This window comes from Eretmochelys imbricata, chromosome 23 (genome assembly GCF_965152235.1).
Source record: "Eretmochelys imbricata isolate rEreImb1 chromosome 23, rEreImb1.hap1, whole genome shotgun sequence".
Classification (NCBI taxonomy): Eukaryota; Metazoa; Chordata; order Testudines; family Cheloniidae; genus Eretmochelys; species Eretmochelys imbricata.
In genome coordinates, this window is record NC_135594.1 from 15,624,321 (window position 1) to 15,648,462 (window position 24,142).

The following is a 24,142-nucleotide window of genomic DNA, read 5'->3' on the forward strand; positions in this document are numbered from 1 at the left end:
GCCCGAGGCTATAAAAGGCAGGGCCCGCATAATTTCAAGGGTTCGATGGCAAAGTTGTTTTAGTAACGGTCAGTGGTTTAGTACCGTGTCGTGATGTCTGGCCGTGGAAAGCAGGGGGGCAAAGCTCGGGCGAAGGCCAAGTCGCGCTCTTCTCGTGCGGGGCTGCAGTTTCCTGTAGGCCGTGTGCACCGGCTGCTGCGTAAGGGGAACTATGCGGAGCGAGTGGGTGCCGGCGCCCCCGTTTACATGGCTGCGGTGCTGGAGTATCTGACTGCTGAAATTTTGGAGCTGGCTGGCAACGCGGCCCGGGACAACAAGAAAACCCGCATTATCCCCCGCCACTTGCAGCTGGCTATCCGCAACGACGAGGAGCTGAACAAGCTGTTGGGCAAAGTCACCATCGCCCAGGGTGGGGTCCTGCCCAACATCCAGGCGGTGCTGCTGCCCAAGAAAACCGAGAGCCATAAAGCAAAGGGCAAGTGAGAAGGCTGTTAGTATTCGAATTAACTGAACCCAAAGGCTCTTTTAAGAGCCACCCACGAGTTCAAAAAGAGCTGATAATCTTGGAAAATGATACGGGAGATGGAAAAAACATAAGAAGTGTAAGTATTAGTCTGTGAGCAGGCATGCAACGGATTGCAGGTAGTTTGCTATGTTTCTGGAGTGTTACCAGAGAGCTGAGGTTTGGTGTCAAACTTTTTTTTTCTATTAAAAGACCAATCTCATTTCTAAGGGGTTTGGAGTGGAATGCATTAAGACCCATGTATCAGCTAAAATGGAGAATGGTCTGTACTTGATTTTTGCAGTGAAGTTACTGCCTTATTTTTTCCTCTTTATGTCATAGATATTTAAGGAAAAATAAGAATAAAGTGGTTTGGATGAAATTATGGTTCTGTTCTGTATTTTGGGATGTGAGTGCAGATGCAAGGATTAATCCCTGTTTCTGCTTTTGTGCAAGTGCATCTTTCACAGACTCTGTTCTGGCTCAGAGCAGGATGGAGATGAATAACAGCTCTACGCTGAGGGGGAGAGGGAGGATGTTGATTTGCAAAATCTACCCGGGTTTTCCTGCTTTCATACAGCAGCCACAAAGTAAATGGTTCAGTTTATAATTTTATTCACGAACTGAGACCATGCTACAATGCCCATATGTGAAATAAATTGGGTGTGTCTCATTGCAATGAGTCTCTCCAGATTAAAATCTAAACCTGGAAATTGACATCAAGAATGACTATATTGCTTCAAACTAATGGTCTGTCTAGCCCAGTATCCCGTCTTCCAATAGTAGCTGGTGACTAGCTTTTCCAAGGGAATCAACAGAACATGCAATTGATCCATCCCTTATCCACTCCCAGTCTTGGGTAGTCAGAGGGTTAGGGATACTCAGGGTTGCATCCCTGACCCTCTTGGCCAATAGCCATTGGACGGACTTATCCTCCATGAATTTATCTAATTTTCTGAGCCCTGTTCTAGTTTTGGCCTTCACAACATCTCATGGCAATGAGTTCCATAGGTTGTGTGGAGTGAAATATTTCCTTTATATGACGTATGTTTGTTTATATGGAGAAAACATAGAGGAGGGGAAGAGCCCCTCTCTTCTCGGTCACACTGAAATGCTTTATAGAAATGTTGCACCATAATGAAGTACACCCCAGCCGCAGCATGGGGTTTGGGGAGCATGCCCCCTTTCCACTGTTCCCTTTTCCCCTATATCAGCCTTCCAATCTCCCTTCTTTGGTACAAGTTGTGTGTGTCCCCATTCCTCCTTCCCCCAGCAGGAGCCCTGAGTGAATGCCTGTTCCCTCCTTCCTTCTCATGTGAGGGCTTCTGTGTGCCACATTTCTTCCTGTCCCACTATAAAGGTCCTCCATTCTCTCCCAGGCCAGGGGCTGTGCATTCTCCCCATGCCTCCCCGCCCCCACACACTATTCTTGTTGTGTGGGAGAAGTCATTTGGCATAGCCCTATCAACATGTTAATTAAGAGGTGTCATGGACCCTCAGGTCGTGCCCACTCTTGCCTCTGTGCAGTCCCTGGGGGAACCCCCTTCAGTGCGACAGCCCTTCTTGGGGGTTAAGCCCCTCCGGCTCCTAGAACCGCACCTCTCTGAGCCTTAGCACGCCTGTCTCTCGCCATGGGTCCCGTCAAGGAGTCCACTTGCTCTGGACCCCCAGGGCCTCCACTCCTAGAGGGAATAATGCAACCCTGTTTTCTGGACGGAGCAACTCTCAGCCGCTGTAAAACAGGAGGCTTTATGGAGGAAAAGCAGGAATAAGACGGGGTGTGTGTGTGTGTATGGTTATACTGGAAGGGGGTTAATGAACACTATCAACCAGTTGTTTAATCTACCTACAATTGCAGAAATTCTTGAAGCTTGGCCTGTGCTAAAGAATTGGTAGGAGCGTAAGGTTTCCCTGTTTTGACTTTCTGGTTTCTTCCCCCACACCCCCAAATTATTCTAATCACTGATGCCTGGAGTATTTCTATTTCCTGAATGTTTGGAATTGATTGGATGCAGGATTCCAACTGTATTACGTTACAGACAGACAACTGCCTTCGAGTTGCGTGTAAGGCCTTCATCAGCTCAGCCCATAATCCTGTTCTATTTACTGTGGAATGAGCCTCTGCCTCTCCCTGGGCACAGAGCCCCTACCACACAGCGGGAACCCACATCTCCTGCCTTTAGTGCCAGAGACCCACGTGTCACCTTATTAAATTCTAGCCTGCCGCTGTTGCACAGAAAAAAACAGGAGGAACCCTTTGAGGCATTTGAGTGAGGTGGAACTCACGCTATTGTGCTTTCAAATGGCTCTTGCCTAACCAGATTTATCATGTGAACGTGATCAGACCATTATCAGGAGCAACTGATCCTGGTGCTAGGCAGCCAATTGGGGGGAGGTGCGTAGGGGAAGACCCCATAGTGGCCTTGTCATAGACAGTAGGTCAGAAGTTATTCCCATCTCAGACAGATTAACCCTAAACAACAGGGTCCAGTCCAGGAAGTCACCTAGACAGGCTGGTTCCATACAGAGCACGGGGTGATGCCAGGACTCTGGATTGCTTGGTGCATAGGTAGAAACAAACAATGTACATTTTAATACAGACACATGTAAAGGGCGCATGTAGGCCATACTTACAGAATGGGGGACTCGATCCTGGGATGCCACAATGTTAATAGTGGTTGGGGGGGTGTCACGGTGGATATTAGCTGAACATCTGGTCCCAGTGCATCACTGTGGCCAATGGCTTTAATATGATCTATGGATGTATAAACGGGAACGTTGAGTAGGGGTAGAGAGGTTATTTTACCTCTCTATTTGGCACTGGTGTGACCACTGCTCGAATACTGTGTCCAGTTCCGGATCCGAAAAGGATTAAAGAAAGATGTTGATAAACTGGAGAGGGTTCAGAGAAGAGCTCAAGCATGATTAAAAGATCAGAAAACGTGTTAGAGCATAGGTGTTGGAACTGTGGGTGCCGGGGGGTGTCACCACCCCCTCCCAGCTTAAAGTGGTTTCCATAAGATACAGAGTTTACAGTTTGCTTCAATGGTTCTCAGCACCCCCACTATACACATTGTTCCAGCACCCCTGAGTGCGCTTCTTGAGTCTCTCAATCTGCTTAGTTTAACAAAGATTAACAGGTGACTTGTATCCCCTATGCTCTATACATACCTACATGGGGAGCAAATATTTGATAATGGGCTCTTTACTCTAGCAGACAAAGCTCTAACAAGATCCAGTAACTGGAATTTATGCTCGATGAATTTAGACTGGAAATTAGACGTACATCTAGAACAAATCTATCCTTGCAACAAAGCCCGTTGCCAACTGTGTCCACATATCTGTTCAGGGGACACCATCATAGGGCCTAGTCACATCAACCACACTATCAGAGGCTCGTTCATCTGCACATCTACCAATGTGATATATGCCATCATGTGCCAGCAATGCCCCTCTGCCATGTACATTGGTCAAACTGGACAGTATCTATGTAAAAAAATAAATGGACACAAATCAGACATCAAGAATTATAACATTCAAAAACCAGTCAGAGAACACTTCAATCTCTTTGGTCACTCTATTACAGACCTAAAAGTTGCAATTCTTCAACAAAAAAACTTCAAAAACAGGCTCCAGCGAGAGACTGCTGAATTGGAATTAATTTGCAAACTGGATACTATTAACTTAGGCTTGAATAGAGGCTGGGAGTGGATGGGTCATTACACAAAGCAAAACTATTTCCCCATGTTTATTCCCCCCCACCCCCCACTGTTCTTCAGATGTTCTTGTCAACTGCTGGAAATGGCCCACCTTGATTATCACTACAAAAGGTCCCCCACCCCCCCTCCTGCTGGTAACAGTTCACCTTAGTGAGCTGTAGCTCATGAAAGCTTATGCTCAGATAAATTGGTTAGTCTCTAAGGTGCCACAAGTCCTCCTTTTCTTCTTGTTACAGTGTGTATGGTAACACCCATTGTTTCATGTTCTCTATGTATATAAATCTCCCCACTGTATTTTCCACTGAATGCATCCGATGAAGTGAGCTGTAGCCCACGAAAGCTTACTCTCAAATAAATTGGTTAGTCTCTAAGGTGCCACAAGTCCTCCTGTTTTTATCTAGAACCGTGAAGGTAGTTAATCACTGGGACAATTTACCAAGGGTTATAGTGGAGGCTCTAGCACTGGCAATTTAAAAATCAAGATGGGATGATTTTCTACTAAATGCTGTGCTCTAGTTCAAACAGGATTTTTGGGAAAGGCCTCTGGCTTCTGTTAGACTAGAATTCAGACCACAATGGTCTCTTCCGCCCCTTGAATCTCCGAAACGAGTCTCTTACTGTAACTGCCTAAGAGATTATCATATTTTATATTTGTGCAGCCGGTAGCATTGTGGAGACCACCCTTAGGCACTAGTACAATAACAGGGTTAAATAATAATGAATCAGCTGGATACAGCCAGTCAGGACGCTCTGTACAATAAGATACCTGAGCCACAGAGTTAAGCATTTGAAAGACTGGCGTTAATTATTGCTGAGAGAGATGACAGGGTACAATCTCCTGGAAAATAGGAATATATGCAAATATTCAAAAGCTTCTATTATATCAGCTTATGCTGTGGAAAACAAGAGAGGCCTACCTTAGACTCTAGATGTGGGGGTCTGAGAAACCTAAGCACGCAATAAAGCAGAGGACAGCGGGTCAAATCCAGACCGACAGACACCTTTGAACAGACTGTGAAATCTTATTTACATATCACTACTGTTATTGACAACAAATAATTGATTCCCTATGTAGTAAGGAAAAACTATTACTCTAAACAGAGTAAGAGAGGGGACTTGCTCCCTTGAAAGGTTTTCCATTTACTGTTGTAACATCAAAAGCTGCCTTACACAGCCGGGGAAAGCATGCAGACCAGGGATATAAGAAAAAGCGTGTTGTTTTGCAGTGTGTTGCGGGGGAAGGGTAGGAGGGGTACAGAGCAGAGTTAGTGTGGGTGGTACCCGACCAAATTGAGAACTGAGACGGCCTAACCCACTTCCACCTCTCCCGCCCTATAATTTGATGCGCCTTCGCTCCCACCAATGAGGCACCGCACAGAGAACTCTGGCCAATCATTAGCCAGCTCTTAGCTTCAAATTCAAAAATTTGCTTTTTGGCGCCAGCCCTGCTCCGCGGCTCATTGATCTCATCTGTTCAAGAATAAAACGAGCTCAAGTTAAAAGAAATTAACAATGGGAAGTAGTGTAAAAAGCACTGATTAAAGCTCTTTTAACTCAGACTCTTTCAAGAACGAGTGAAGAATATGGTTTCCACCTGTAGCTAAATTCAAAATGTTTTCATTAACATTCATTCCTTCATCATTCCAGTCTGCACATTCACCATCTCAAATGTCTCCAGGTTTTCTCTGCTCTTTTATCGCTTTGAAACATTTTAGTGTCATTTCCTATAGGTCTATGAGTTGCAATCCCGTCTATTAATTTTTTTTCCAGCGACCAATAATCTATCCCTCAGCATAGAAATTTTAAAGATGTTTTTATTTGAAAAATTATAATCAATTAATTTAAACCACTGAATTGATAATTTGTGAAGAAATGGATACCATCCAGAATGTTGCTGAATGTCTTTAAAAGTCTTAAATTTGATAAAATGGAAAAAGGAATATTTCTATTTTATAAAAGTGCCCTTGAAACAAGGTAATATATTTTCTGAGACTCAATTCTATTAACTGACTCATCAGAAAAAATACAAACAATCAAATCATTTTTTCTTGGTGAGAGAGATTTCAAAGCTCTTCAGGTCTGGAAAATGTACTTGCAGAGTGTCACAACTAAATATAAAATGGAACATAGTGTTTAAGCTGATTAACACTGCTCCGGTCATACAGAGGGAGAAATATATTGAATACACTGTTTCCTTAACAGGTTTCAGAGTAGCAGCCGTCTGTATCTGCAAAAAGAAAAGGAATACTTGTGCCACCTTAGAGACTAACAAGTTTGAGCATAAGCTTACAAATAAATTTGTCTGAGGTGCCACAAGTACACCTTTTCTGTTTCCTTAACAGTTCTCCTTAGAAAGTTCTGATCTGTTTCTCTAATTAACTCAACTACTAAGCCCCTTTACTCAAGTGAAAGGTAAATTCAAACTTTCTCACTGCATACAAGTTCTATATGTCATGCTCTGGTATCAGCTAGGTTTGTGATTTGCCAGGATGTTACACAAATTAGTGGAGTCTGGGGATAGACTGCTACAAAAGTTATAGATTCACGTACATCTGAAAGTTAGATGTTAACCACTTTGTCAGTGAAAGTGACTAGAGCTCTCATGGATTAAGTAGGTGGCTCTTAAAAGAGCCGTTGTATTTTGTTTTTCAGAGACAGAGACCAGTTACTTGGAGCTGGTGTACTTGGTCACAGCCTTGGTGCCCTCAGACACGGCGTGTTTGGCCAGCTCCCCAGGCAGCAGCAGGCGTACGGCGGTCTGGATCTCCCGGGAGGTGATGGTGGAGCGCTTGTTATAATGCGCCAAGCGGGACGCCTCCCCAGCAATGCGCTCGAAGATGTCGTTGACGAAGGAATTCATGATGCCCATAGCCTTAGAGGAGATGCCGGTGTCGGGGTGAACCTGCTTCAGCACTTTGTAGACATAGATGGAGTAACTCTCCTTCCTGGTCTTGCGGCGCTTCTTGTCCCCTTTTTTCTGGGTCTTGGTCACCGCTTTCTTGGAGCCCTTCTTAGGCGCAGGAGCAGACTTGGCTGGATCAGGCATTCTCGCTTCGTAGCGGCTCACTCACTCAAACACTGATACAAGAAACTGAATGGTAAGCTGCCAGTGTAGGAGAGCCTTTATTTATAGCGCCCCTAGGCGAATGAGGGTAGCCTAATTCCACCTTTCCTATTGGATACTAACTACTGCGTTACCTTTCTCTGTTACAAATTCGTATTCAAATAAAGTGCCACGACAAGTCTCGCGATTCTATTGGCTACCACAACAGCATAGTCCTCCCGATTGGTCAGATTGAGAAGTCGGCTTCCCATTGGGTCTTTCAGGTGCTTTTTGCTTGGCCAATCACCAGTGTCTAGCCTGATCGCTACGAGGGCATAAAAAGGCAAGACCGCGGTTCCCTCTACCGCAGTTTTATTGCAATTGCTCAGTGTTCGTTTTTTGTTAAGAAGTTTTATAATGTCTGGCCGTGGAAAGCAGGGAGGCAAAGCCCGGGCTAAGGCTAAGTCTCGCTCGTCTCGTGCGGGGCTGCAGTTCCCCGTGGGCCGTGTGCATCGGCTTTTGCGCAAGGGGAACTATGCGGAGCGTGTGGGTGCCGGCGCCCCCGTTTACATGGCTGCGGTGCTGGAGTATCTGACTGCTGAAATTTTGGAGCTGGCTGGCAACGCGGCCCGGGACAACAAGAAAACCCGCATTATCCCCCGCCACTTGCAGCTGGCTATCCGCAACGACGAGGAGCTGAACAAGCTGTTGGGTAAAGTCACCATCGCCCAAGGTGGGGTCCTGCCCAACATCCAAGCGGTTCTGCTACCCAAGAAAACCGAGAGCCATAAAGCCAAGGGCAAGTGAGCAGGCTACTGCTGCTGCCTTTCAGGCGAGGGAGATCCCTGCCACTAAGAGCATGTCAACCCCAAAGGCTCTTTTCAGAGCCACTCACAATGTCAAGCTGAGAGCTGTTAATCCCTGTTGTGTCGCTTTGGGGTTGTTGCTTTTATGGGGGTGTTGTGAAGGGAACATGGAGCAGTTCAGTAAAAACTCACGGCCAGGTTGCTAACCGGTCAAAAACGTGGCAAGAATATACAGAAAGAAAAGGAGTACTTGTGGCACCTTAAGAATATACAGAAGGCCCATAGTTCTCTGAAAACACGCCCCAGGGGTAGAAAACCTCCCCTGATCCCTTCCCAGAGAACTGAAAACGGTGCAGCAGGTACTGAGAACAAGTAACAAGGTCCTTTGCCAGGTGTGGGGGCGACACACATAGTAATTTTAATAAAGCGAGGAAGACAAAGTGCTGGAGGCAGGTTGCGCGTTTTCCCGTGCTGGAGGGGCTGCTAGGCTGTATCAGGGCGAAGAACAATAAAACGGCTACCGTGGGTCAGACCAAAGGTCCATCTGGCCCAGTATCCGGTCTTCCGAGAGTGGGAAGGAAAGCGGATGGAATCTGGAGGGCGGCGGAATTCACCCCAGCCCGGCAAATTCAAACGGTACAAACGGCTGCGCGCCATGCTGCCAGCAAATCAGCGAAGGGGGCCCAGGGCACGCACGCCCCCTTCTCCCACCCCCCACACGCCTTTGTGGGATGGAGGGTCGGGGTGGGTTGTGTCACCCGCCAATCCCCGGGCAGCCCAGGAAATTCAAAAAGCTCAACTACCCCTGCTGCGAGTTACTGAAAATCCGCGGGAGGCGCAGAACGCGCAGACCAGGGGCCCTTCAGCAAGACCTCCACTTCCCTTCTATCCCTGCCAGCAGTGAGCACCCAAAACCGCACAGAACCCCTCTATGCCCTCCCCCCAGGCACGGAGCACTCCTCCCACTTCCCTTTTATCCCCCTAGGCCAGGGGTTCTCAAACTGGGCCTCTCGGGACCCCTGAGGGGGTCGCGAGGTGATTACATGGAGGGTCGCAAGCTGTCAACCTCCACCCCAAATCCTGCTTTGCCTCCAGCATTTATAATAGTGTTAAGTATATAAAACAGGGTTTTTAATTTATAAGGGGGGAGGGTGGCACTCAGAGGCTTGCTATGTGAAGGGGGTTACCAGTAAAAAAGTTTGAGAGCCACTGCCCTAGGCTCTGAGCAGACCCCCTCCCAGTGTCCCCTCCATCCACCTGGGCCCTGAGCAAGCCCCCCGCATAGCCCTCTATTACCCCCCTCCCAGTGCCCCTCAGACACTGAGGAAAGTCCCTCCCAGTGTCCCCTCCATTCCCCCTCAGGCACTGAGCATTGGCAAGCTCCCCCCTCCAATGTGTCCCTCTATCCCCTCCCAGGCATTGAGCACACACCAGGGTCCGCTCTATGGCCAGGCGCTTAGCGCTCTGCTCTAGGGAGTGGAAACAGAGGGGTTTAGTCACCTCTCCCCAATCCCTGCTCAGCCCGGGAAATTTAAACCCCTCAACGGCCGCCCGGCTGCTCCTAGCCAATCAGGAGCCAGGACTGGGCTATAAATGACGCACAGCGGCGGCGCGGTGCTTATTGCTCTGTGGCAGGGCTGGAGGAAGGCTGGTAGTGCGCTGCAGCGAGCATGGCCCGTACCAAGCAGACGGCTCGTAAATCCACCGGTGGTAAAGCGCCCCGCAAGCAGCTCGCCACTAAAGCTGCCCGGAAAAGCGCCCCCGCCACGGGCGGGGTGAAGAAGCCCCATCGCTACCGTCCCGGCACCGTGGCCCTGCGGGAAATCCGCCGCTACCAGAAATCCACCGAGCTGCTGATCCGCAAGCTGCCTTTCCAGCGCCTGGTGCGGGAGATCGCCCAGGACTTCAAGACGGACCTGCGCTTCCAGAGCTCGGCCGTCATGGCCTTGCAGGAGGCGAGCGAGGCTTATCTGGTGGGGCTCTTCGAGGACACCAACCTGTGCGCTATCCACGCCAAGCGAGTCACCATCATGCCCAAGGACATCCAGCTGGCGCGCCGCATCCGCGGGGAGAGAGCCTAGAGCCGCTCCCCTCGGAGCCCGCCGGCTCCCAAACCAACCCCCCCAAAGGCTCTTCTAAGAGCCACCACGTGCCCACGCGAAAGAGTTGAAATTCACCCTTTTTCTGCTTCCTAAAACAAGTTCACACTGGCTAAGTGCCTTCTTGGCACCGGAGTCAGATCATTGCAACACTTGTACTACTCCGGTTCCTAGATAATGTTGCAATGAGTTGGTTCTGTAATTACGAATCTGTTTATAGAATCACAAACGAAGGAAAAAGAGCTTGAATTTAGCCTCTGGCCTTACAAGGCAGTACCCGCAGTCCCTAAACCCCTTCCCGGTAGAGGCAGGAGTTCGGTACAAACATCACCATTTTAATTTTAAAACGCCCCTCTTGAAAACGTAGCTTCTCCAATGCTCAAACCAGCCTGCCCAGACGGGGTCTGGTCTTCAGGGAAGAAAAAACCCGAGGAAGGCAGCGGCTACAGAGAGTTTCTCTAGGGCCCGGAAACGAATCAATCAAATATTTGTTTTATCACCATCTTGTTTCTGGCCTGCAACAACTGAGTGAAGATTCGGAGTCGGTTTGAGCACAAGGGTCTGGCTCCGTATTTGCAACTTCTCTTGTTTGGAGAAAAGTGATTTTTTTTTGTTTGTTTTTTCTTTTGAAATAAAAGAAGCCGTTTTTTTCAACGCCTCCCCCGTCCCGAGGCGGTGGGTTGATATGCAAATGACCGGGGAGGGGGGGAACAGGGATGAACTAATTGCGGAAGTTCAGAAAATAAGCAACTCTCCGGTCCCCTGCCCGGCACTGGTGCCCCCAAGTTCAATCAAGCACCCCGAGAAATTGGTACGGAGGCTTCTAAACAAAGTCAGTTCCCAACCCCCCACCCCTTCACCAAACTCCCTGAAACACGGCACCTCCTACCCTTCCGCCAGCATCCCTCTCTAATCCGGTTCCCGCGCCCGAATCCTCCCGAGGGGAGTGGGGAAAAGGAGTGACCGTGACCCCCTGCGGAGTGTTTTTCCTCCCTGGACTGAACCGCACCAAGGAGGACAAGGAGACTTTGTGCGGGGGGGTGGGGAGGGAGAGGTGCTCTCGCTGCTGCCAGGTTTTATCCCTGCATTAACTCTATTCCTTGGCTGGCGGAGTGCTAAAGCCGGGCTAGGTCTGAATCCGTGTTCGGTCAGCAGCGCTGCGTGTGTTCGCTCGGAGCGGCGAACTCCGCTCCTTACCTTGTATAGCACGTTGTGGAATGAGACTTTCATCGCCTCCCTGGTGGTCTAGTGGTTAGGATTCGGCGCTCTCACCGCCGCGGCCCGGGTTCGATTCCCGGTCAGGGAAGAAATTCCTTTTTATTTTTTTTTCCCCAGGACCATTATTATCCTGTGGCATTTTGTGCAGACCGATCCACAGGAGTCCCCAACAGGCAATAAACTCGCCCCGGCGAGCGGCTTGTTCGCCAAGCGCCGGGGCCCCGTAAAAGGGGAAGGGAGGCGGGAGCGGTGGCCACACGCGTGTGCGCGGCGCGGCGCGAGTAAAGGTTTGGCTGATGAAAAGGCACCGCTGGGATTCGAACCCAGGATCTCCTGTTTACTAGACAGGCGCTTTAACCAACTAAGCCACGGCGCCGGCTTGCGAAAGGGCCGCAATTGTCTCCTTAATGCCAAGCGGCCCCATTCCCCCATTTGGGCACATACATGGGGGAGCTGCGAGAGGGAATCCGCCGGGCCCTTCTGCACAGTGCCTAAGATCTCAGCCCCTTCTGCCAGTTACAAACACTTGTAAATCCTCCCCTGGTGACTGCCGGAATTAAATCCCTCCTAGGCTTGTAGCTGGTCGGGGAAGAATCTAACTGGCTGAGTTTCTGGGACACAATGACTGACCAGTTTAGTTTTAATAACTTTATCCCGCCATGAACTGCACCTTTTAAATCCCTCAGGAACTGATGTCCGAGCCCTTGCTAATAACGCAGCTCTGTTTGTCTCTGTTTCCTTGCCAAAGAAAGGCCTTTTGATGACACCTGGCTAGAGGGTGTGCGGAAGTGGGCCTGTTCGCAATGTTTTCTCTGAATAGTGTGGGGGTACCTCAGTTTCCCCTAGCATTTTTGAAGTATCTAGGTCAGTGGTTCTTAACTTTCACCCCTTTGGTTCTCAAAATCTGTTCTCGCACCCCTTATCAAAAATCGTTGAAGTAGGTCAGTTCTTTAAGCCTAGAGATATTTTTTGTTGGTATATTACAATAATCATTAAAAAAGTATCATGTTAATAAATACATAGCTTTGACAAAGCTAAGTAGTTGTACTTACCTGCCTGTGCTTAATTTGTGTTTTTGATGATTTACCTTCTAAAAAAAGATCTGGCCTGTCTCCCACCCCAGAAAGGGCATCTCACACCCCCAGGGGATGCCTGCACCCCAGGTTAAGTACCACTGATCTAGGTGGGGGGATAAGGGGGGTGTGATTGTTGCAAAGCCCTAGAAGGCAGGTATGAGGGGGTTTGCACAGAGAATGGTTGACACCCCATCTCCTGGCAACTCATGGCCTGGGCCCCTCCCCTGCAAGGTTCCAACTGAAGGGGCTGGAGAACAGAGGGATCAGGTTGCCTCCTGGCCCAGGGGAAAGAGACAAAGGCCAGAGGAGGGGCTGGAGGGGGCTTCAGTTTGGAGTTGGCTGGGGAGACAGGGGGAGGCCCAGAACCTGGGTCTGGGCAAGATGGACCTGACTGAGGGGTCCTGTTTTCTGTTCCTACAAGCTCTGTTTTGGGTTGTGTTCCTGTCATCTAATAAACCTTCTGTGTTACTGGCTGGCTGAGAGTCACGTTGAATTGTAGGAAGTGGGGGGTGCAGGGCTCTGACTCCCCCGCACTCTGTGACAGAGGGGGTCAATTTGCCCTTTGTTTAAGGCCTGCTTGAACAGATTTGCCTAATCCAGGCCAGGCGGGTTTGCATCCGTGCCACCAACATCATCCTAACTTCACGTAGAATGGTGTTACACACCATTTTCAAATGACACACCTCGCACGGCATACATATTTTGCACAAAGATGAGTACAATGGTGCGTAGGGTGCATAGGTGCTGGAAGTAGGGGGCTGCCGCACCCCTTGGCTTGAAGTGGTTTCCATCATACACAGGGTTTGCAGTTTGGTTCAATGGCTCTCAGCACCTCCACTGTACAAATTGTCCCAGTACCCCTGTAGCTAAGGGTCAGAGTCAGGCTTTCAAGTGCCAGTCGATAGGCTAGTGCATCATTGGCAAGAGAGTCCATCTTCTTGCTCTCCTTGGCTTAAATAAAGTGCTTGGACCAACCAAGGACCAGAACGGAAGCTGTCAGTCTGGCTTTCCAGGCAGTATGTCTTGTGGTATTTACCTTCACAGGATCTGTGCAGTCTTTTGGCCAACCCCCATCATGGCGGCTAGGTAGTGTTACCGTTAAGGAAAAGTTAGCACGTGTGACTCCATTTTGGTTTGGGGCCCGCTGTTGTTTAAATGCCAGCACATCATACACCAGGAGGAGTGATCCTTAGATACTGAATCCCTGTGAAAATCCTCCTCCTTGTCTCCAGCCTGCCTTGACTCCCAGTGTCTGGTTTTTGTCAGTCTCTAACTCCCTGTCTCTTGGCCTTGATGTGAGGCCTCCCATCCTGATTTACTGATGCATGGCTTTAGGACCATGCTGTGTAATTAACATACTGGTATAGCACGAGGAATGCACCAAGCAGGGATAGGTGGTAGATAAGACAAGGGTTTGTTTATTGGCTAAGGTTTCCGATGCACGAAGGCAACATGTTTTGCCAAAAAGTATATAACCTTTGCATAATCTGTATTCAGGGTCCCCTCCTGGCTAGCAGGGGGGCACCACGCTCGAGCGTAATAAACTTAGTGTCTTTTGGGAACTCTGCAGTTGTGGACCTTGTTTATGTGCCCCAGCCTAGATTCGAACTGTGCGTGACCTATCAGGTATAATTCGCAGCATTGGTGTGCGTGTCCTCCCAGGTGTAATTCATAACACTACATTCTCTCATTCTCCCATCTTCTCCCCCACACACTGTTAGTACCTGTTGGCAAATATCAATCCTTTCCGTTCTTTCTTTCTGCATATTTCATCCATGTATATGGTAACTATTCTTTAGAATCTCTGTCTTCAACAAAGAGTATGTCTGAATTTGAAGGCTCAGAACACTGGTCCTTGACCAACAAGTAACCCTATTCAGGAATTTAATCTGTGATGCTGTATCTTAAACAATCTTGGGTGCCTTCATGCCTATACATCTCCAGATATTCTTGGAAACAATATTCTTAACATGTGTTTGCCTGCATATACACACACACACACAGAGCTGATATAAGCTTATATAGACTTGGGCAACTGATATGGATCATTGGTACAGCTGGTGTTTTCTGATGTGGAATGAACCAGGAAGAAAGATTGGAAAAAATGGGATTAGTTTAGTCTGGAGAAGAGAAGACTGAGAGGGGACGTGATAACAGTTTTCAAGTACATTAAAGGTTGCTACAACTGGAAGGGGGAGAAAAATTGTTCTTGTTAACCTCTGAGGAGAGGGCAAGAAGCAATGGGCTTAAACTGCAGCAAGGGCGGTTTAGGTTGGACATTAGGAAAAAGTTCCTAACTGTCAGGGGGGTTAAGCACTGGAATAAATTGCCTAGGGAGGCTGTAGAATCTCCACCATTGTATCAAGTATCAGGGGGTAGCCATGTTAGTCTGTATCCACAAAAACAAAAAGGAGTCTGGTGGCACCTTAAAGACTAACAGATTTGTTTGAGCATAAGCTTTCGTGGGTAAAAACCCCACTCCTTTAGATGCATGGAGTGAAAATTACAGATGCAGACATAAATATACTGGCACTTGAAGAGAGGGGCATTACCTCACAAGTGGAGAACCAGTGTTGACTGGGCCAATTCGATCAGGGTGGATGTAGTCTACTCCCAACAATACATGAGGAGGTGTCAATTCCAGGAGAGGCAAAGCAGCTTTTGTAATGAGCCTGCCACTCCCAGTCCCTGTTCAAGCCCAAATTAATGGTGTTAAATTTGCCAATTAATTTTAGTTCTGCTGTTTCTCTTTGAAGTGTGTTTCTGAAATTTTTTTGTTCAAGTATAGCTACTTTCAAATCTGTTATAGAATGTCCAGGAAGAATGAAGTGTTATTCTACTGCCTTTTGTGTGTTACCATTCCTGATGTCCAATTTGTGTCCATTTATTCTTTTACGTAAAAGAATAAATGGACACAAATTGGACATCATTTCTGTGCTAACAAGTTCTGGCCCCTGAGGGGTCCTAACCCCCAGTTTGAGAACCCCGGCTGTAGGAACCTGGGAACCAGCCCTGAAGGAAATGAGCCATGTGGGCAGCAGACCAAAAGGACACAGTGGTTCTGTGTTCTGGAACAATTTGTATAGTGTGGGGTGCTGAAAGCCATTCAACCAAACTGTAAACCCTGTATGTGATGGAAACCATTTCAAGCCAGGGGGGTGCAGCATCACCCTGAGTTCTGGCACATATGAAAAAGACAAGGCTGCAAAGATTTTTTCAGCAGCTGGGAGCAATGTTTGACTTGACTCTGAACAATCGGATGATGCAGGTCTCCCATGCAAAAACCCACAGAAGGGAGTTTGTAGTCAGGTTCCAATTGAGCCTGCAGTCCACCCGACATGTGGATCCCCACACTACGCTTGGTGTTAGAGAGCCAGCTGGTGGGTCTGCTGATAGAGGAGGCTTATCACCCTTCTATCCCACTGTGTGATTTTGTTTAGCTTAACAGAATGTTCATAGAGTCATAGAACTGGAAGAGACCTCGAGAGGTCATCTAGTCCAATCCGCTGCACTCATGGCAGGACTAAGTATTACCTAGACCAGGGGTTCTCAAACCCCCTCAGGTGGTCATGAGGTTATTCTGTGGGGGCTCAGGAGCTGTCAGCCTCCATCCCAAACCCCGCTTTGCCTCCAGCATTTATAATGGTGTTAAATATATAAAAAAGTGTTTTTAATTTATAAGGGTCGCACTGAGAGGCTTGATATGTGAAAGGGGTCACCAGTACAAACGTTTGAGAACTATTGTCCTACAGGGATCTGGGTCAGTAAGAAATATATTCTCCTTCCTGCTTTTTCCTGGGCCCCATCCCAAAGGGGAGCATTGCTTATATCCTTCACTCATTGATCACTGTGTGGTGAAGGTGCAGAGAGGAGAGGCAGCGCCAAAGCGGCATTTGAAGTTAACTGCTGATTAATGATTGGCCAGGGAGCGATATTAGGTGTCTCACTGGTGAGCGAGACAGCCAACGTCACCCTGGGCGGGGCGAGCGGGAGGGGAGAGATGCTGCGCCCCGCCTTTTTGCCTTAGGTTTTCACTCCGGTCGGACCATCGCCTATATAAACCCATGCTTTTCGAAAACGAGATTTCATTCTGTTTGTTTGAGTGGGATTTGTAGTTATGTCAGGTCGCGGAAAGGGCGGTAAGGGGCTGGGGAAAGGCGGTGCTAAGAGACATCGCAAAGTGCTGCGGGATAACATCCAGGGCATCACAAAGCCGGCTATTCGCCGCCTGGCTCGCCGCGGCGGGGTGAAGCGCATCTCGGGGCTGATCTACGAAGAGACCCGCGGGGTGCTGAAGGTTTTCCTAGAGAACGTGATCCGCGACGCTGTGACTTACACCGAGCATGCCAAGCGAAAGACGGTGACCGCCATGGATGTGGTGTACGCCCTGAAGCGCCAGGGGCGCACCTTGTACGGCTTCGGAGGCTGATTGATTTTTTTTTTTTTTTAAAGCGTGACTTGCATTTTGTTTAACCCAAAGGCTCTTTTAAGGGCCACCCACTTTCCCACGGAAGGAGCTTGTTTCACTGCTGGTTATGTTGTCATTGAAGCGAAGTGGTTTATAGGGATGTAGTAAACGGTTCGTTTAGTCGCAATAAGGGAACTTTTTTGTTTTATTGCGGGGTGTTTTTAAAAACTCCGGTGTCCAGCCCAGCAGAGAGGCTGTAAACTTCAGCGATGTGATTGGTTCTGCCAACAGTTCTTTCGGAGGGATTTCGATTTACTCAAAACTCACTGAACCCCTAGTGCAGGGAGTAGCATTCAGAACGCTGTGCGTTTACACAGGCGGAAAGGGGAACGAAAACGCCTCGATTTGTGCACGAAGAAGAACGGGGACGTGCAGCCCCGGCCTTGCATGCAATAGTGCCCCAGGAGCCTTTTTGGGGAGAGGGACATTAAAAGTTTTGGCACGATGACAGATTCCCTGAGTGTCTCTGTTTTAGAGTTCCCCCCCCCCAGTTAAATTGATATTCCAACACCGGCTTGCCCCAGAGAGCCGGCTGCATCAGCCGTTCTCCCGCCAGATACTGTAGCTGGGGTAGGGGGGGTCTCCTGGGTCCTACAAGCCCGCGGCCGAAATATCTCTTCCCTCATCCGGCCTATTGAGACTGAGGGGAGTGTTTATTCCCTCGAGTCTTGCAACTCCTTTCTGCGCATGCTCAGGAATAAGTCCGGGCGCCAAATTTAAACTTAATGGCTGGCGAATAATTGGCAGGGGTGCGATACTCGGTGTCTGATTGGTGGGTGGGGAGTCGCCGCACCCGGTAGGGCAGAGAAGGGGACGGGAGAGACATCCCGCCGGCTCCGCTCCTAGGTTTTCCCTCTGGTCCGCCAAGAGCGGCTCTGACAAGGGTTGGTGTTTTGTTCTGTGGGCGCGGGAAAAGTGGAAAGGGGCTGGGGAAAGGCGGTGCTAAGAGGCACCGGACGGTCCTACGGGATAACATCCAGGGCATTACGAAGCCTGGGATCCGCCGTCTGGCTCGCCGCGGCTGGGTGGCTCGAAGAGACCCGCGGGGTGCTGAAGGTTTTTCTTGGAGAACGTGATTCGGGATGCGGTGACTTAGACCGAGCACGCCAAAAGGAAAACCGTGACGGCCATGGATGTGATGTACGCCCTGAAACGCCAGGGGCGCACCCTGTAGGGGTCGGGGACTGATCCTCAAAAATGATTCAACCCAAAGGCCCTTTTAAGGGCCACTCATTCCTGCATAGAAAGAATTGGTCTTGCTGTGTATGGTTACACGGATATTAACATTGTGCTTCTATCTGGTTTGGATATTAACCTGCAAGTACTTTTTTCAACTAAGCTACTACAATGTTAGTCAAGTATCTGGGGGTAGGCCTGTTAGTCTGTACCGACAAAGACAACGAGGAGTCCAGTGGTACCTTAAAGACAGATTTATTTGGGCATAAGTTTTGTGGGTAAAGCACCCCCTTTCAGGTGCACGAAGTGAAAATTACAGATGTAGGCATTATTATACTGGAGAATTTGCAAATTTAACACTCTTAATTTGGGCTTGAATAGGGGCTGGGTGTGGCTGGCTCACTACAAAAGCAAGTTCGCTTTTCCTGGAATTGAGCGGACTCCTTGTTACAATAATGATACAACTGGAGGGTATAAACCAATAATACTTAACAGAGCTACACTGTTTTTTTAAAGGAACTGCGTTGTTCAAGAAGGAAAATGGAGTCAGCCTTGTGGCACCTTAGAGACTAACATTTATTTGGGCATAAGCTTTCGTGGGCTAAAACCCACTTCATCGGATGCATGGAGTGGAAAATACAGTAAACAGAATATATATCACAGCAGATGCAAAGATGGGAGTTGCCTTACCAAACTGGGGGTCAGTGCTGACCAGGCCGATTCAATTAAGGTGGAAGTGGCCTATTCTCAACAGTTGACATGAAGGGGGTGAATATGGAGAGAAAATTACTTTTGTGGTGTTAACAAGGGCAATGAAATCCAGGTGGACATCAGCCATTCCCAACAGTTGACAAGAAGGAGTAAGTATCAGCATAGGGAAAATTATTTTGTAGTGACCCAGCCACTCCCAGTCTCCATGGAGGCCTAATTTGATGGCATCCAGTTTGCAAATTTATTCCAGTTCTGCAGTTTCTCATTGAAGTCTGGTGTAGAAGTTTTTTTGGTTGAATGGCCACTTAACAGACTTTAAAGTGGTCAAGAAGGTAAGGGAAACGTAATGATTTGTATAGTATACTTAGGATGATTTCTCTTATGTGCATGATACTGCCTTACTGGGAAAGAATGCCTCAGCTAATGCTAGAAGACATTGGGGGTGGGGAGAAGAACCTGAGCCCTCAAATAAGCCAAAGCTAGGCATGTTTATAAAACAAACAAGTGCCCTATCAATGCTACATGTAGATAGCTGTAGAGAGCAATGATACTGAAAGCCTGAAACAGTCTTCTCCAATGGGGCAGTGGGTTGACAGCAGGAGGTTCTTTAGCTAAAGAAATCACATGGGTCTATCTTGCATCAATGGCATTTTAGCACGGACACCGGTCTGTTTTGGCAGTGGGATGGTCTTTGACAACTTAAGATCTGAATTTTCAATGAGAACTCTATTTGGTGCAGAAAAAGTGCTGTTAAACAGCTGAGAAGGAACTAATCTGGTCTCAGTTACAAGCTGTATTAGACAACCGTTGTTTTGCTTAGTCACAAACTAGGGGTACTTGCACAAGCTGGGAACAAGACAACTGCAATGTTGGGGGTCACGTCCCCTGGGCAGAACAAGCTTTTACAGCAGGTTTATAGAGCTGAGGGGAAAGGAAGTGATGCATGCATCTGATCACAAATGAGAGGTTGGAAGATTAAATTTAGAGGAATTTAAGCAGCTTCAATCCTCCCATACTGACTCTTACTGAAAGAGGACAGCTTGCAAGGGACTAATCTTTGGCAGGAGGAAGGAAAATCATGACAATTCTAGTATTTCAGTTTAGTCACTATTAGATTACTATGAAAACAGGTTTCCCTTGTCACGCAAAGGCAGTTTCCTGCTGAAGGCAAGGAAACTGCTTTGTTACAAAGTATCAAAGGGCTTCGTAAAGGGCAACGGAGAAGGAAGATCTCTCTAAATAAAAGCCGGACGTTAGCCACGAATCCAACCATCCACAGCTAGGGTTAGCTGCACAAGGATTTCACATCACAAGCACAGTCTCCCCCTAACAGTTTCTGCAAAGAAATCAAGAGTATTTACTAGCAGTCATGACCCCCCCCTCCCCCCACAGGGTTTCATCTATTCAGCCACAAGGAAATCGTTCTTTCATTATCTCAAAAAAAAAAAGATCAGAAGAGTTTTAGAAATTAATTAAAACTTTCTTCTGAATAGTAGAATCCACAATTACCTGTATGGACCCAGTGGTATACACGAGCCGGTTTAAGTGAACTCAAAAGGATTTAAACTGGAAGGAAACCCAAAAGCTGAGTGCTCAGGAGACTCCAGAAAACACGTTTTATCAAGAACTACTCCTTAATACAACGCCACACAAATGAATTTGCATAAAAACAAGTTTCAGAGTAACAGCCGTGTTAGTCTGTATTCGCAAAAAGAAAAGGAGTACTTGTGGCACCTTAGAGACTAACCAATTTATTTGAGCATGAGCTTTCGTGAGCTACAGCTCACTTCATCAGATAAAACATAAAAACAAGCGTTCTCAGAAAACTAGTAAACCGTAATTTAAAACATATACAACTAGACCTCTGTGCCCAGCAAACCCAGCTCTTTCTGTGCTAAAGTGGGTGGCCCTTAAAAGGACCTTTGGATTGCAGTAGGCGTACCGGTTCCTGGGCTGGCAGTTTAACCCCCGAACCCGTACAGGGTGCGCCCTTGACGCTTTAGAGCATACACCACATCCATGGCCGTTACCGTCTTCCGCTTGGCGTGCTCGGTGTAAGTCACCGCGTCGCGGATCACGTTCTCCAGGAAAACCTTCAGCACCCCGCGGGTCTCTTCGTAGATCAGCCCCGAGATGCGCTTCACCCCGCCGCGGCGAGCCAGGCGGCGGATCGCTGGTTTAGTAATACCCTGGATATTGTCTCTTAAGACCTTACGGTGCCTCTTAGCACCTCCCTTACCCAGGCCCTTTCCACCCTTACCCCGACCAGACATTGCTGCTCTGAGTCTAAGTAGCACAAAAATGCAAGTGTCTTCTGGCGCAGGCCAAGGGCTTAACTAGGCTGGGATCCGACCAGAGGGAGAACCGCGAGGGACGCCGGCGGGAACGCCCTCTCCCGCCCGCCTCTCAGCCCTGCCGCGTGACGCTCATTCCCCTCCCACCAATGAGACACAGCGCGTCGCACCCCAGCCAATCCTGAGCCAGAATTCTACTTTAAATCCCAAAGAGTGAATTTTGGCGCGCGCGTGCAGTTCATAGCTCTTGCACCCCTAGGCTTCCTGCATCAGATAGGAATGCAAAAAAAAAAAAAAAAAAAAAAAAGGAGCTTGAGCCCCCAGCATCTCTTCTATTGCAAAAGGAGGGGGCTGTTCTTTCCCTCTAGTACTGAGGGGACCCCTGGAAGCCTGTGTCACGGCGACCCCAGGTGATGCTCCGGATCTGCTCCCTAAGAAGCTAGGTAGGACTCCGGGGGAGCCTCCTCTCTGGGAATAGCCTGTCCCCAGGGCAAGACACTGCCTGGCTTCCATGTTCCTGGGTCTGACCTCAGAGCCTTCAGCCTCCCCTGCCCCCAGTCTGCGCTTCCCGCAGCGAGTCCGCCCAGGCGGGGCTCCTGGGGAAGCCAGAGGGTCCTGCCCCCCGACTCCACAGTCTGACGTGACTCTCAGCTGGCCGGTAAAACAGAAGGTTTATTAATTAACAAGAACACAGTATAGAACAGGACTTGTTAGGGCAGAAATCCGTGACTTTCAACCCACTCCATCCTGGGGAGTCCTGGGCCAGGCGGCCTTGGATCCCCACAAACAGACTCCCAGCTTCCAGCCACCCAACCTCAGACATACCTGTTGCTCCTACTTTTGTTTGTCTGGGTCTCAGGTTAGGAAGGGCACCCGTCCTAGCATCCAAGCAGGCAGCTGGAGCAGCCTCACCTGCCCTAGAGGTCTCAGCCAAAGTCACACACCCCTATTCCCACCAGTGGGGTATTAGTGCAGCAAAAGGGGAAACTGAGGCACACACAGTATTCATGCGAAACAGTAAAATTCACATAGGCTGAACAGTAAGACTCACATACAACATAATGAGGGGAAATCCCCACTTTGTCACATCTCTCCCCAGTTTGAGAGGGAACTGAGCGGGGGTCACTTTAGCCAGTGGCCTGGGGAAGTTCAGGCCCCCCTCTCTGGGACAAAGTATCAAAGTTATAACATTTGCGGTCCCCTTAACAGGGACCACCTCCATCTCATACTCCTGAAGGGACAGAGTCCACCTCAGGAGTTTGGCACTGGCCCCTTGCATCTGGTGCAGCCAGGGCAGGGCGAGGGGTCCATGTACACAGTGAAGCGCTGCCCAAAGAGCTCTCCAGGGCTAGGTATTCCTTCTTTATGTACCTGACATGAGCTGGAATCATAAAGGGGGATGTGGGAAGTCACACAAGTAACCCACCAGGCTCATCCAGATGTGAAAAAAATGCAAAATGGGTGTGGACTAGCAGAAGCAATTTAATCAATCCAAAATACCACAAGGTGAGCACGCACCTTACAGTGGTATGGTGTTTTCAAAATAGATTTATAGCTCTTCCAAGCCCATTAGCTAAAGCAAGAGAAGACAGCAACCGATAAAAAAATCGAACTTTTCTCTGTGGACACAAGACAGCATAGACTGAAAAAATAAAAAAATCGACACTAAAAGACATTCTGCCATATAGGCAACCCTGTCTTTTCTTATTGCCAAACACGAAGTATTCAGAGAATGTGTGTTTTTTGTGCTATGCAGAACAAATGAAACCAGAAAAATGTTCTGGCTTTATGGGGGATGGGGCAGAAAAGGGAGATAGCAGAGGATGGTTTCGATCCATCGACCTCTGGGTTATGGGCCCAGCACGCTTCCGCTGCGCCACTCTGCTAGTCGGTGACACAGGTTCGTATAAATGGGTGTCATGCATGTGCGTGTTCTTGCACCAGGGCCATAAGGCGAGAGATCCATTTTAACACGGTTTCCTTTTCATTCGCTTGAAGCACAGGGTCGCTGGCAAGAACAACAAAGAGTCCTGCCAGGAGAACTATCCGGTGGCGGCTTTGCTGTGTTTAATTCACGGTCCCCACTGAAATGCCTGCATGACCAGCCGGGTCCAGTGGCTTGCTTTCGGCAGTGGGATTTTTGGGGGTGCTGGGAGCTCCTTGCTTTCTGCAGTCTTTGTATGTTGCGTTACTGATAAAGGGCAACATGGGTGTGAAATTAACCCCATTAACATCCTGTTCTTTTAATAAAAATTACTTTGGTGTTGCGTTGGCCGGGAATCAAACCCGGGTCAACTGCTTGGAAGGCAGCTATGCTCACCACTATACCACCAACGCACACGAGAAGCAGATTGCTTCAGACTTTCTTGTGCAACTCCCCGTCGGTGGCCTATGGTCACCCGTGGACCTGTTACAATCCTGCCTGCTTCAAACCACAGCCAGCAGGGGTCAGTGGCCTGGGTCCCTGTGCGACTGGCGCTGTGACTTCTCTTTTGCTGCTCGCAAGAGGAGTCTTTTAAAAAAACAACCAACCAACCCACCCCCTGAGAAATTCCTGAAACCTATCCCTGAGCCAAAGCTTTCTAACCCTGCTGCTGTTCAGCTGGACGATGGCCCAGACAGGTTTGGGACTTGGTGGATGCCTCTTCGCTAGACGTTTTCAAAGAGGGGATGGCTCTGCCTCTGTCTTGGATAGCAGATCCAACAAATCCTGCCTCTTGGCCGGAGGTTGGAGCAGAAAGCCCTGGCTGTCCCCTCGTCTAGGCTCAGCCGCGCCCCTCTGTTTTCCAGCACTCTGGGGAAGAATTCAGCGGCTCTTCCCTCTTCCGTCCATATTGAAATTACTTTGTTTTAAAGGGTAACTCCGGATTATAAATCGTGGCTCCCTTTTTGATCTTCTTTTCGCAGATGGCTGCAACCACTCAGGGGAGTCTCCCTGGGAGCAGAGCAGCGGAGAAACATGGGCTACACTTTGCCACTTGAGGCAGTCTGCCTATGGGGGGGAGTGTGATGGGGGGCCATTGTCTGCCC

The 24,142-nt window shown here is 48.7% G+C and overlaps 6 protein-coding genes, 4 non-coding genes and 1 pseudogene across 12 annotated transcripts; 6 read left to right on the forward strand and 5 right to left on the reverse strand.

The window, feature by feature from the left end:
* The first annotated feature begins 53 nt into the window (after window positions 1-53).
* LOC144278929 (histone H2A type 2-C-like) lies at window positions 54-7,007 on the forward strand. 3 transcript variants are annotated; one of them, XR_013348636.1, is made up of 2 exons: window positions 54-602; window positions 6,874-7,007. XR_013348636.1 is itself a non-coding variant. In XM_077840313.1 (1 exon), the coding sequence occupies exon 1, from the start codon at window positions 94-96 to the stop codon at window positions 481-483; it is 390 nt and encodes a 129-aa protein (XP_077696439.1). In that variant the 5' UTR covers window positions 54-93; the 3' UTR covers window positions 484-884. The 3 variants fall into 3 exon arrangements, 1 of the variants encoding a protein (XP_077696439.1); XR_013348637.1 differs by having other exon boundaries at window positions 6,851-6,973; XM_077840313.1 differs by lacking the exon at window positions 6,874-7,007 and having other exon boundaries at window positions 54-884.
* Window positions 6,871-7,267, reverse strand: LOC144278931 (histone H2B 8-like). The gene has a single exon (XM_077840316.1). It carries the CDS (start codon window positions 7,265-7,267, stop codon window positions 6,887-6,889), a length of 381 nt encoding a protein of 126 aa, XP_077696442.1. The 3' UTR covers window positions 6,871-6,886.
* On the forward strand, window positions 7,080-8,621 carry LOC144278930 (histone H2A type 2-C-like). Its single transcript, XM_077840315.1, has one exon. The coding sequence runs from the start codon at window positions 7,682-7,684 to the stop codon at window positions 8,069-8,071; it is 390 nt and encodes a 129-aa protein (XP_077696441.1). The 5' UTR covers window positions 7,080-7,681; the 3' UTR covers window positions 8,072-8,621.
* A 952-nt stretch (window positions 8,622-9,573) lies between these two features.
* Window positions 9,574-10,179, forward strand: LOC144278924 (histone H3). The gene has a single exon (XM_077840307.1). The coding sequence runs from the start codon at window positions 9,741-9,743 to the stop codon at window positions 10,149-10,151; it is 411 nt and encodes a 136-aa protein (XP_077696433.1). The 5' UTR covers window positions 9,574-9,740; the 3' UTR covers window positions 10,152-10,179.
* Window positions 10,180-11,403: 1,224 nt separating this feature from the next.
* Window positions 11,404-11,475, forward strand: TRNAE-CUC (transfer RNA glutamic acid (anticodon CUC)). The gene has a single exon. It is a non-coding gene; the product is annotated as a tRNA-Glu (tRNA).
* A 214-nt stretch (window positions 11,476-11,689) lies between these two features.
* TRNAT-AGU (transfer RNA threonine (anticodon AGU)) lies at window positions 11,690-11,763 on the reverse strand. Its single transcript has one exon. It is a non-coding gene; the product is annotated as a tRNA-Thr (tRNA).
* Window positions 11,764-16,571: 4,808 nt separating this feature from the next.
* On the forward strand, window positions 16,572-17,376 carry LOC144278878 (histone H4). Its single transcript, XM_077840234.1, has one exon. The coding sequence runs from the start codon at window positions 16,581-16,583 to the stop codon at window positions 16,890-16,892; it is 312 nt and encodes a 103-aa protein (XP_077696360.1). The 5' UTR covers window positions 16,572-16,580; the 3' UTR covers window positions 16,893-17,376.
* On the forward strand, window positions 17,376-18,105 carry LOC144278846 (histone H4-like; annotated as a pseudogene).
* Window positions 18,106-18,363: 258 nt separating this feature from the next.
* LOC144279192 (histone H4) lies at window positions 18,364-21,107 on the reverse strand. Its single transcript, XM_077840675.1, has one exon. The coding sequence runs from the start codon at window positions 21,089-21,091 to the stop codon at window positions 20,780-20,782; it is 312 nt and encodes a 103-aa protein (XP_077696801.1). The 5' UTR covers window positions 21,092-21,107; the 3' UTR covers window positions 18,364-20,779.
* A 1,819-nt stretch (window positions 21,108-22,926) lies between these two features.
* On the reverse strand, window positions 22,927-22,998 carry TRNAM-CAU (transfer RNA methionine (anticodon CAU)). The gene has a single exon. It is a non-coding gene; the product is annotated as a tRNA-Met (tRNA).
* A 379-nt stretch (window positions 22,999-23,377) lies between these two features.
* TRNAG-UCC (transfer RNA glycine (anticodon UCC)) lies at window positions 23,378-23,449 on the reverse strand. The gene has a single exon. It is a non-coding gene; the product is annotated as a tRNA-Gly (tRNA).
* Between the last annotated feature and the right edge of the window lie 693 nt (window positions 23,450-24,142).